General features: G+C 49.9%; 1 protein-coding gene across 1 annotated transcript in view; it reads left to right on the forward strand.

Moving 5' to 3' along the window:
• IGSF9B (immunoglobulin superfamily member 9B) overlaps positions 1–9,081 on the forward strand; it is a 53,468-nt gene extending 44,387 nt beyond the window's left edge. The window contains exon 20 of the mRNA XM_045790830.2: positions 2,675–9,081. Coding sequence (XP_045646786.2) covers positions 2,675–2,883 — 209 coding nt within the window. The 3' untranslated portion in view covers positions 2,884–9,081. The remainder of the gene's footprint in view (positions 1–2,674) is intronic.
• Positions 9,082–11,696: the final 2,615 nt, after the last annotated feature.

The raw sequence follows: 11,696 nt of genomic DNA on the forward strand, positions 1-11,696 counted from the left end.
CCGCCGCTGCGGGATGACCAAACTTTTCTCAGTGAGATAGAATGAAATCTCCTTATCATAGGAAGGACATTTCTATTGAAATATATCTGATGTTTATATTCAGCAGTGATCGGTAGCTGCTAAGATAATGCAAAAATGATTCAGCCCTTTTTTACACCTAGAAAATTCTTTAGTATTTATCATGTACTCTATTTTTTTTTTTTTAAAGATTTTATTTATTTATTTGACAGAGATAGAGACAGCCAGCGAGAGAGGGAACACAAGCAGGGGGAGAGGGAGAGGAAGAAGCAGGCTCATAGCAGAAGAGCCTGATGTGGGGCTCGATCCCATAACGCTGGGATCACGCCCTGAGCCGAAGGCAGGCGCTTAACCGCTGTGCCACCCAGGCGCCCCTGTTTTTTTTTTTTAATCAATGGTTTTAGGAATCCTGTCACAGGCTGTCAAAAAAAAGACAGCTGAACAGTTTCCTTGCAGATCTTTAATAACCACTGGAGAGTAACTTTCTTTAGAGACTGGGTTATGGGAAAGTGTTCTACAGAGGTCCCTGGAATCTTCGGAGGACAGTGAGCACTCGTTTCTCACTTAGCCTTTGGGTGGTGCTATTATCCTGTTCATTTATAGATGGGAGTACTGAGGCAGAAAAGAGGAAAACGATTTTTTTAAAGTTTGGGTGAGACATTGGAGCCCAAAGCTGAATGTTCAACCTTCTTAAGCCCATTGCCGTTGAAATGCCATGTACCTACCTACCTCCATATGTATGTTTTGTTTTGTTTTAACAAAAAGAGCCACCTCGGATCCCTTTTGTTCTGTCATGCCATCCTGTTCCCTGTAATATGTTGATGGCTCTCAAATGTCTGTTTTTAGCCCCGGTCTCTTCCATGAGCTCGAGTCTCATATTTCCAGTTGCCTGCTGAACACGCACTTAGATGTTTTATAAGCCTTTGAAATGTCCACAATAGAGTTATTGATTATCCTCTCCAAATCTGCGTCTCCTCACTTCCTCCCCAGCTTCTTCAGTAGCTGCCTTCCTCGTGGCTCGGGCTGCTTCAGCCTTGCTTCTTCTCTTGCTCTCACATGTCCCGTCCAATCCATTCGGTAAGGTCTGGGGGCCCCACTTTTACAGCAGATCTTAAATAGGACGACTCTTTTCCACCTCAATTGCTAAAACTAAATTCTGAGTTACTGACATTCACACCCTGATTATTGCAGCGGCCTCCTAGCCATTTGTCCTGCTCTGTCCTTGGTCCTTCTCACTATATTCTACACTCAGCACCTGGAGTGATCTTTATGAAATGAAACCGCATCCTCTTTCAGTTGTGGCAGTGCACACGCACACATGTGAACGCACGCACATGCACACGTCTGAGGAGAACCTTCCAGAGGTTTCCCACAGCAACCAGAGCAGATTTCAAACTGCTTATGATACCCTTCTCCGTCTTTCCTGCCTCGCTGTCCTCTGCTCACTCTGCTTCAGCTACGACAGCCTTCCTTCTGTCTCTGAAACATGGCACGTGAGCTCTTAAGCCATGGGTTTCACTTTTGCCCCTCCTTCTGTTAGGAACACTTCTCTTTTAGAGCTTCAGAAAGCTCATCATTCAAGACTCATGTGTGACCCTGTCCAGGAGTAGAACCGTGCTTTAGTCCTTTGCTCTCACGTGGCCCTGTTTTCATCTTTCTCTGTAGGACTTTCAGTACCTGGAAATTTCATTTCTGTATTTTTTTTAAAAGATTTTATTTATTTATTTGACAGAGAGAGAGAGAGACAGCCAGCAAGAGAGGGAACACAGGCAGGGGGAGTGGGAGAGGAAGAAGCAGGCTCCCAGCGGAGGAGCCTGATGTGGGGCTCGATCCCAGAACTCCAGGATCACACCCTGAGCCGAAGGCAGACGCTTAATGACTGAGCCACCCAGGCGCCCCTCATTTCTGTATTTTTTAAGCCCTTAATGTTTGTCTCTTCCTCCTCACCCCACGCTGAAATATAGTTTTCTAGAAACCCAGTACTTTACTGCCGTATCTGCAGAAGGGCCATGAGGCAGAGGCATGAGCCTGGCAGTCTACGAAGGGCCACGCCTGGCTCTATTGCAAGGATTGCAATCTTCGGTTAAGTCCGTCACTGCTGGGGGGCACGGGGGTGAAAAAAAATGTATTGAGTTCCAACCCACTCTTAGAAGCCCTGATCCCCAACACCTAGAATGATGCTTGGTACCCAGAAGGCACTAAAAAAGAAATACTGTTATTACTCTAATACAAATTAAAATACTAGAAATACTAGGTAACAGATTTAAATAAAAATACTTAATATTAAATAAAAGATAAAAAAAGAAATGCCGATGGACTAGACCCATCCTGCTTTCTCGGCTCTCCGTACGCCCAGGGGAGCAGACGCGGATCACTGGTTCTCAGCACAGATGGCTCCAGAACGGGAGGCCCTTTGGCCACAGGATCCTGGCTGGACCAAGAGGGCCTGATGGGTCACTGGTGTGGTGCAGACGGGGGTTCTCTGCTGCAGTTGCCTCCAGGCCCTGCTGTGCTCGGTGACTCTCATTTTCATACTAGAAAGCCAGGCTATGTGTCTTGGCAGATGACAAAGGTGAGCATGCGAGGTTACCATTTTCCTTTTCACGCACTTTATTTTCTTCCCATTTGTTTGGTGCGCCTGTTCCCTTCTCCCTAGACGGTTCTGCCTCCCAGGCTCAGCAGCCTCCAGACTCCCAGGTTCTGTGGCCCGAAGAAGCCGTCTGCCTCCGAAAGAAGAAAAGACATTCTCGGCCTGACCCCTTTGCCCGCCTCTCAGACCTGTGCCACCGCCAGCTTCCGGAAGATCAGACAGCGATTCTCAACAGCGTGGATCACGACGACCCCGGCCACGCCACCTTGCTGTGAAACGACGCAACTCTAAGTGGTCCCAGTGCGGCAGCGCTGGGCTGAGGGGCAGGGGAGGGAGGATGAGGGTGCCAGCAGAGGGGCAGTTTCGGGGGCTGCCCCGACCTTTGTTCTGCTCATTCTCTCTCCGGTGAGAGTGTAGCCTCCTCCGAAGCCTGGCCAGCGGGTCTCGCTTTGGGGACAGCGGGCCAGGGGCAGACCTGTAGGTAGAGATCAGGAAGTGAACTGGGGACAAGGAGAGATCTGCCTCCTTCCCACCTCTCCCCTCTTCACTGGCTTGATTTTTCTCACCTCTTCAAATACCTTTGGAAGTGAAGAAGGGGAAAGCAATGGCTTTTACTGCTCTCTGCTTCTGTTTCAGTTTTTCAAGTCCTGGAAGAGGGCTGGACTGCCCAACCCATCTTCCAAATCTACATATATATAGATATAGATACAAATGCATATGTATGTAGTTTGTGGGTTTCTCTATGTATATATATGTACATTGAAGCAAAGTGCTGTTTATTTCTGTGGTCAGTGAAGGAAGGAGGAAGAGGGCAGCAGACTTGTGGAGTTTGTAAGGAGGACCGGCAGAGAGCCGGCTGGGCGTCCTGATGTCTGTCCTGGGTGTTAGTCCTCCTGAAACAGGATTCATGACTTCTCAGCTGAACTCACCGTTCGTTTCTCTACCCTTTCCTGTCCAGAGCAGAAATGGGGCTTGCCATGATTGCCAGCGGCCTGCTTTAGGGGTTCAGTAATGAGTTACCACAGAACTAAACACAAGCCCTTATTTCTTGGTTCCTGGGTGAAGAGAGGGTGGCCAGCAAAGGGCCAGACTGGTGTCTTTCTTCCATGGTCTGGCTTGTGCTACGGAAGTGGAAGCTGCTTAGCAGTGGGGCCAAGAGGCAGGTCCTGATGCACAAACTTGAGCTCGTCCATCAGTCCCTCTTGGTCCAGCCGGGGCCGGGAGCCCTGTGGCCAAAGGGCCTCCTGCTCTGGAGCCATCTGTGCTGCGCACCAGGCTGCCGCGGCTCTATTTATATCCTGCCTCTGGCTCGGCACCCTCTGGAGTACTGTTCCAAAGGCGCTGATTGGATTCCTCCTTTCCTTTTGTGGGAGCTAATTCCCCAGATTGATTAATTGCCACTTGTGGGGAGCCTGCCTGCGGCTCCTTTCCATCTCTCCACGTGCTGCCTGCAGAATCCTCTTTGCCCTGGGCCCTCCTCCATCCTGTGGACCCAAGCTCCAACAGGATGGGATCAGATGAAGCCAGGGTGCCTCAGGTTTCCAGGTTCTGGGGGCACTCTGGATCCTCTCTCCCCTCAGTTTTATTTATGTGGAACTGGCTGAGGCGGGGGGGAAGGGTGAAGGTAGAAGGGGTGGTAGGTGGGGGCCTGGGCTCTGATCCTTTCTCTGCCAAAATCTTGTCCGAGTTCAAACTATTAGCACCCAGGAGCGTCTGTGAGGTCGTCTTACAGTGACTAAAGATGGATCTCTCTCTTGAGGTGAGATAGGGGTGCTGCCCAAGAGCAGGGCAGAAGGTCCTGAAGACGGATGGGGTGCCTCTGCTCTTTCCCCTCTGCTTCCGCAGGAGCCTGCCCTCTGGCTGCCTGGGAATAAAGGTGGCTATCAGGTTCCTTGAAGTATTTCCTTCTTGGTGCTGTTGTCTTGGCGGGTTTGGGGACATCTACCTCTCCCCAGTTGCCTGCTTGGATGCTGGCCAAGTCAAAGCACTAGAGGCTTCTGCTGGTCTCACTGCAGTTGCTAGTGGCTGAGCCCTGATGACCTCAGCAGGGGGAGGCTCTGAGAGCTGGGGAGCTGCTCTTGCTGGGAGCTTCTGTCTTAGGGAACGGATTCTTCTCTGCCACAAGCCCTGGTGCTTCCTTTCTCTGGCCTAGCGAGGGGGGGACCGGCTCCGCTGTTGGGGTTCTGCCACATGTCACACAACCAGAGTTCCTTTCTGAGGGTGGTGAGTCATCGTGACAGAGGGGGGAAGGGGCAGTTTCTGGCTCTCATCTTGTTGACTGCTCCACTCTTCTGGGCTGGGCCTGTGCCCTGTGGGTGGAGCCCGGACCTTCCGGCTAACGCCCTTCTCTGGGGATCCAAGACCCCCCACTTTACCACTGGGCGGCAGCTCCAACGAAACGGAAAAGCAGAGGTTGGGTGACTCCGTCTGCTTTTCCGAGCAGCACTACCTCTGCCACCGCACCCGATAAGTGACTCGCTGAGTACCTCTCCTAGGGCATGTGGGGAACGGACACAGACTTACACTGGGTCAGTTTGTAGCCTCTCTCAGTGTGTGGTTTGCTGACCGGGGCGGATCCTGGCCGAAATGTGAATGTGGGATGCCAGGGCTGTAGGACTTCAGGGTGAATTGGGCCAATCTTTCTGGGCCCTGTGCTGGGAGTTCCAGGTTCTGAGCTTAGCAGAGAAGAGGAGAAGATGAGGTGGAAGGCTTTGCCTCTTTAGGATGTCCTACAAGGCTGAGAGCCAAGCTCTGGGCTGAGGTGCCTCAGACTCTGGCTGTGCTTTCCCGAGGGGCCCACCAGCAAGCTATCTCCAGGGCTAACAAAGGTGCTGACTCCTGTCTTCTCTTCTTCCTCTGGCAGTGCCCCTTACCTCAGCACATCAGACCAAATGGTGGGAGCTGTGCTTTTCGCTGGCCACTGAGTGGCAGCTCTGCTGGGGCGTCCCCAAGGCTAGGCAAAGGACACACTCTCAACGGCCTCACACTCACTTATCCTCCCAAGATGGCATTCTCCTTGTGACAGTGTCCTTGAAGGCCTGCAGCCTTCCTGCACCCCTGGGAGCTATTTCAGCCCTTCCTTGAAGGACTGCAGTGGAAATTGGCAGAATACGGTCCCCTCTGTCCATGCGATGAAGGGTAAAGATGTCGTAGGCACACGCTTCCGTGCTGGGTGTGCGCACACGTGTGAGGGTGTGGTTGTGCACGTGTGTGTGATGGGGGGGTAGCCGTTTCTAGGGACCAAATGTCCTTCATACTCTGCCCTTGAACAAGTGCGATGTGCACTCTCGAGCTTCCTGCAACTTTTGTGCTCCATTCCGTGGGCGATCAGATGTCTTCCAGACTTCCTCTTCTACGGTCTGGTACCTTTGCAGTAGAAGCAGCTCACCTGTGTCTCAGAGCCTGCCCCTTCACTCTGCACCCTGACTAGAAACTGTGACTGTTTCAGGGTTAGGCGATTCGCAGACCGGGACAAGGGTAACGGGATTCTCGAAGGAGCCTGAAGCTGAAAGCATGTAGGAGGGTCTGCGACTGCAATTGTTTGGGGAAGAGATGAGCAATAAGGAGAAGGCAAATCCTGTTTCTTGATTGCTGGCTCACCACACCGAGTGGGTTTCCTCGCTTGCGTGGGGCCACGTGTGGATCGTCGTTTGTGGCCAAGTTCAGCACGTGCTGGTGAGCCCCACCACTGTATCTCCCCGCCTGCCTCCCTAGCTTCTTTCCTTGAGAGCTGAGGGGGCACAAGAGACCTTTGGAGACTCCACTTTGTCTGTAGGAAGGATGCTTCATCCCACAGGGCTGGTGGGGTTGGTGCCCCACTTTGAAGAGCCTGTGTCCAGTGATCACGCTCTTGGGGGCATCTCAAGCAGGGGTGGATTGGGGTAAGTTTTAATATTTTTCAATGCTGTCTTTATTTTGATTTGGGATCTAGAATATTTAGGGTTGTACTGATTCCAGTTGTTTTCCTGTATCTTTTTTACGCAGAGGAAACTGGGTAGGGTTCAGATGTGGAATTTCCTGACTAGTTTGGTTTTTGTTTTATCTTGTTTTGTGTTTTGCTGAGTTGACAAAACAGTAGCTTCAAGGGAGAAACAGCCTTCACCAAGCGTCAGGGCAACTTTGCCACTCCCCGGGATTAGAATCCAGGGCTGAGGTGTGCGTGGCTGCAGCTGTTTCTTCCAGTTTTGTTAGAAAAGCCTTCTGGGGGGTTGGGGGGGTTGGGGGGAGAATTGTACATAAAGTACATTTTATTGTTACATAGAAACATAAGAAAAGAAAAGCTAATGGTTACTCTTGGGCTTGCTTTGCTTGCATGTAAAGGAGCTTTGGGCGCCATCACAGGGATTTCTGGGGAGCAGTAGGAAGAAGTCAAAGGGGAGAGATGGGTGGGAGCAAGGGCGGCTCCCCTGAGTGCATCCCCACTGCTCCCCCTGGGGAAGAGTGCACATTTTCACCAGCCCTTCTGGGCCAGCTCTGCCTTCATATTTTCTCCAAAACAAAGGGAGGCAGGCTCCGGCAGGCTGGAGGCTTGGAGCCCCATGGGGCTGCGCTTGTTGCTTTGGGGAAAGAGTCCAGATCTAAACTGAATAAGGGAATTGATTGAGTGGGGTGTTTCAGGAAAGGGAGTTAGAGAGTTGGAGCACAGAAAGGAGGTCAGATTCTTTTGCCTAGTGTCTGTAAGGCTGGAAGGGGAATAGAGAGCTAGGTCAAGCATAAAGTAGAAAGAGCGTGGGGATCCTGAGATATGACAGTAAGGCCAAAGCCAGGGGACATCAAGCCTTACCTTTCTCTTTGGGGCATGTGATAGCTTAGTTACCCCTGAGGGTGCAGTGTGTAAGTTGGGGGAGTCATCCCAAGAAAAGAAAGAGGAGTGGTTGCCTGGGGTGGGGCAGGCTGGGGAGTAGTGGCAGTGAAGATCATTTAGGGGACAGGTGTGGGAGGGTGATACAGTCGCTGAAAAAAAAAATGAGGGGTGGGGTCTTGGCACATAGGCCCTGATTGGATCTTGGAAGAGGTCTTGCTTCTTGGCTGGACTTCCTTGCTTCTTCTAGAATTAGCCTATAACACGAAGTGCCCAAACCAAACATGGTCATATTCTCTGTGATGTCTTTCAGCTTCATCTGTTTGTTTTCAGGGGTTCCTCAGGCCCAAAGTTAGGAGTCTTGTCTTGAGATCCCCATCGTATTGCCAGCTCTGTGTCAGTAGAGGAGGAAGACTCGTTCTCCTGAGCTTCATGTGTGTGTTTTCATAAGTAGAAGTGGCAGGTGGCCTTCTCCCTCTCTCCCATGATCCTAAACTGCTCGTAAGACATTGTTGTTGGTGAAGGAGAGGAAGGACCGGGGTTTGCATTTGCATTTGTCACCCTTTCTTCTTGAGGCACAGAGACTGCCTTCAGAACGTGAAGTCACACAGTGGTTTATACCTAGACGTTTGGTTCTCACTTTCTCCTCCTTTGACAGGGTAAGACCACCAGTCTTATTGACATAGAAGGACAAAAGAGTTTCACCCTAAAGACAGACCAGCCATTCTGCTATCCTCTTTGATGTCTCCAACCCTGCCTCCTTTCAGATTGAGAGGCAGAATTAAAAATCTCTTTAGAAGAAGTCCATAAAAGTCAAGCCCAGGGGGGACTTGAGCCCTCCTAGCACCTTGATGTTTGCTTAGGGAGGGGTATCCATCACCACCCCTCCTTCTGACTGGTTGTGAAACCACACTGGTCCAGTGCTTTATTTCTGGGCCCCCTGTCTATACTTTCAAATAAGTCTGTCATGAACAAATATAATATCCTTACCACCTGCTGTGTTTTGGGTTGCTGAGAGGGTAGAAGTGTTTTCATAACCTCATTTTAAGCTGATCACATAATTTCCAACAGATAGGGTCTGATTCAAAGACTCTCCTTACCCCAAAGGTTTCTGGGTAGGATAAAGAAAAATTAAGCATTAGTGCAAATATCATTAATGGCTCACCACACCTTATAGAAGGAGAGTTGAAGTATCTTGGTTAATAAATACTTTGGTAGGACAGCAACCAGCAATTGAAATCACTTAGGTATTTTCTTCTGTGATGGGTCTGTCGTAGTAGTTGGGGTTTCTGAAGAGAGCTGAAGGAGTAATTGCCAGCTCTGGACCCCTGGCTGGGAGAGCTAGACTGCACAATTAGATTCTCAGTTCCTATCCCTGGTACCTTGGTTCTTTGCCTTTCCCATCTCACTAGACGGGGACGTGAATGGCTGTCTGGGCCTCTTGTTCTTTTTGGTCTTGAAGAAATGTATTCTATCATCGCCACCTCTCCCTGGTACTGGATTTCCTGGATTTATTTTAGGAACTAGGGCAAACTCTCCACGTCCACCCCATATACGCACCAGTTAGGCCTTTCCTTCCTTACCCCACTTCTTTATGGCTCCAGGGACCTTGAACTTGTGCATGGTTTACGATGGGGAGATGGTAGGGTGGGGAAGGGGATCTGGGAGGGGAGATGGGCTGGGCCGGGAGGGGGGATTTCCATTTTCAGCCTTAGAAATACTGTGAGCATGCTTTTGGGTGATGTGTGGGGTTTTCACATAGTAGGTGGAAGGGGCAAATGCTGACCCCTCTCATGGGTGATGAGGACTTAGAGGCTTTTTCCTTCCTTTTGGCTTAGGGCATCTATGAAGCCTCATTTCTCACGGAGGGAAATAAACCTCCTCACGGTCATCTTGCAGTCGTTGGAAGGCAACTGTCAGTCATTCTTCAGTGAAGATCTATATTGCCTACGCGCGCGATGAGAGGTCTGTCCTGAGTAGACAGTGTCCTAGCTGGGTCAGAGAAATGGGGCTGTCTCACATGTCCCTCTGAAGTTGCCAGGTCATCTCCCTGGTCTCCAGCCCCAGCCGGCTGTCTAGTCTGTGTTCCTTTCCTGGGCTCAGGAAGTGAGAATGTGTGTGCTGTGTGGGTGTGAGGGTGTCTGGTTTCTCTGTGGGTGTGAGTGCGTGGGGTGTGAGAGTGTGTGGCACGGGAGCGTGAGTGGGTATGGTGTGTATGTGGTGTTTCGGGGACGTGTGGTATATGTTGTGGTGTGATGTGGGTGTTTTTGTTTGGCATGTTTGTGGTGTGTGTATGTGAGTGTGTGGTGTGTGTATTTGTGGTATGTGGGTGTTTGTGTCTGGCATGTTTGTTGTGTGTCAGTGTGGGGTGTGTTTGTGGTTTGGGGTATATGTGTGTAGAGGTTTATAAGGACACACTAATCTGTCTGAGTAGCATCAGGCCTAGACGACCCTCTTTTTGGTTAACTCTTTGACAGGCAACTTCTGTTTAGGTAGGAGGGTGAAATTAGTAATATACCATCTTTAGTGTATTTTTTATGGAGATTGTATATAAAATTATATAAGTACATATAATTTGTTCTATTTTAAGGAGAGAGGGGAACTTATGTAAGGGGTGGGTGGGTGCAAGGATCAGATGCAGTAGTCAAGAGTGGGAGGCTTCTGGCAAATGGGGAATCTGGGGAGTGGGAAGTGGGAGGAGAGGAGACTCAAGCTGGGCAGGAGGAGTGGGGCTCACGCCCTTGGCGCACATATATAAATATACAGAAAACCTATATAAAGTCTATCTAGCTAGCTTATCTATATATCTATATATCTATATGAAGTCATAGTTTGCTTTATTTTTGTACCTGTGCTTAGAGATGTTTGGAGCAGGACTGCCTTCCCCAGGTGGTCTGGAATACTAGCTCATGCCTTGATGCCCCCACTCCCCCATCCTTCCTCCATGCCTTTCTTCCTCTGAGACACTCTCTGTTCCGAGTTGCTTGGGTCTTTCTGATAGAAATGTGTGTATATGAAAATTAAAAAAATAGCAAAATAAATAATCCACTTGCAGAAAGGAGGAGTGAGCTGAAGGTTGTGGGAAGCTGTTGGATCTGATAGCTGCAAGGGGCACGGGTCCAGTATCTCTTGTCACTAGCGAGGACACTGAGGCTTGAACGCTTGCATAGGGGCTTACTACAGTGAGGATGGAGAGTTGAAGACTGGGAATTTATCCTCTTATTGCTGGGGGTTGGTTCCTAGTTCCTCTGAAGGAATCTGGCTCAGCAGCATTAGAAAGGAGAAGGTTAGGGTTACTTACGGGCTTACCGCAGTACTCACCCTGGTTGTAACACCTTGACTCGCGCACTCCTGGAGGGTGTGGCCGTGAGACGGAGGCATCTTGAGAGAACTTGGTCGGGTTGCCTGCATGGGCTCAGACATGGAGAAGAATACCCTCGTCATTCTTGCTGCAGATTCTTGGAACCAGTGTGAATATGATATCTAATATAAATATATCATATAGCTTTTTACAGTTATTATTTTAATTGGAAAATAAGGTGTCATTGGAAATGGGATGGTCCAATCCTGGGACACTGAGTGGAAGATGAGGTGTGAGAGAAGAGCTTTGGGCATGATGGGGAGGATGGGGCTGGGTGGAACCTCCTGCCACCTGGCCTGGGACCTACAGAGCCGCCAATATATTGGAAGAATTTGGCCCAGAATTGGAGATTCTAGAGTGGTAGCTCGCTTGCACTGGAGCAGGAAACTCTGTGTGGCCTGAGAATACCTCTTTGAGAATTCAAGACCTCACATATGCTGCAAGGACTGTGCACCTTGCAGCCTCAACAATCGTCTCTTGGGTGCTAGCTTTTTCTTCCGGCTTGCCAAGAGCTCAGAGTGATGTGTTTGAAGCTGGTAAAGGGCCGGATGGTACAAGCAGCCAGGAGAGACTTGTGGCTGCAATCTCTCTGCTCTCATCCTTCTCATCAACTACAAAAGGCAATACTAACCCCTCCTCTCCAACCAAAGTGTCACGTTATCCAAGAGCTTTTGTCCTAGGGAGTTGGATCGTTAGAGGGACTCAGATGCCTCAGCCACTGGAAAGGCTCTCTTTACATTTTGGGGGTTTTATGGGAAGAGTAGGTTGGGGTGGAGCTTGAATCTGACTCCTGACCCTACTGCCCCCACAACGTGGACCTTATAGGGCTCTGACATTCACTCAGGCACTGTGCTAGAGGCCCCGGGATTACTTGCTCAAAACGCTTCTCATTTTCCGAGGACACTGAAGGAAAATGGGTTTTGTCC

This window comes from Ursus americanus, chromosome 16 (assembly GCF_024610735.1).
Source record: "Ursus americanus isolate L20-20 chromosome 16, mUrsAme1.1.p, whole genome shotgun sequence".
Lineage (NCBI taxonomy): Eukaryota > Metazoa > Chordata > Mammalia > Carnivora > Ursidae > Ursus > Ursus americanus.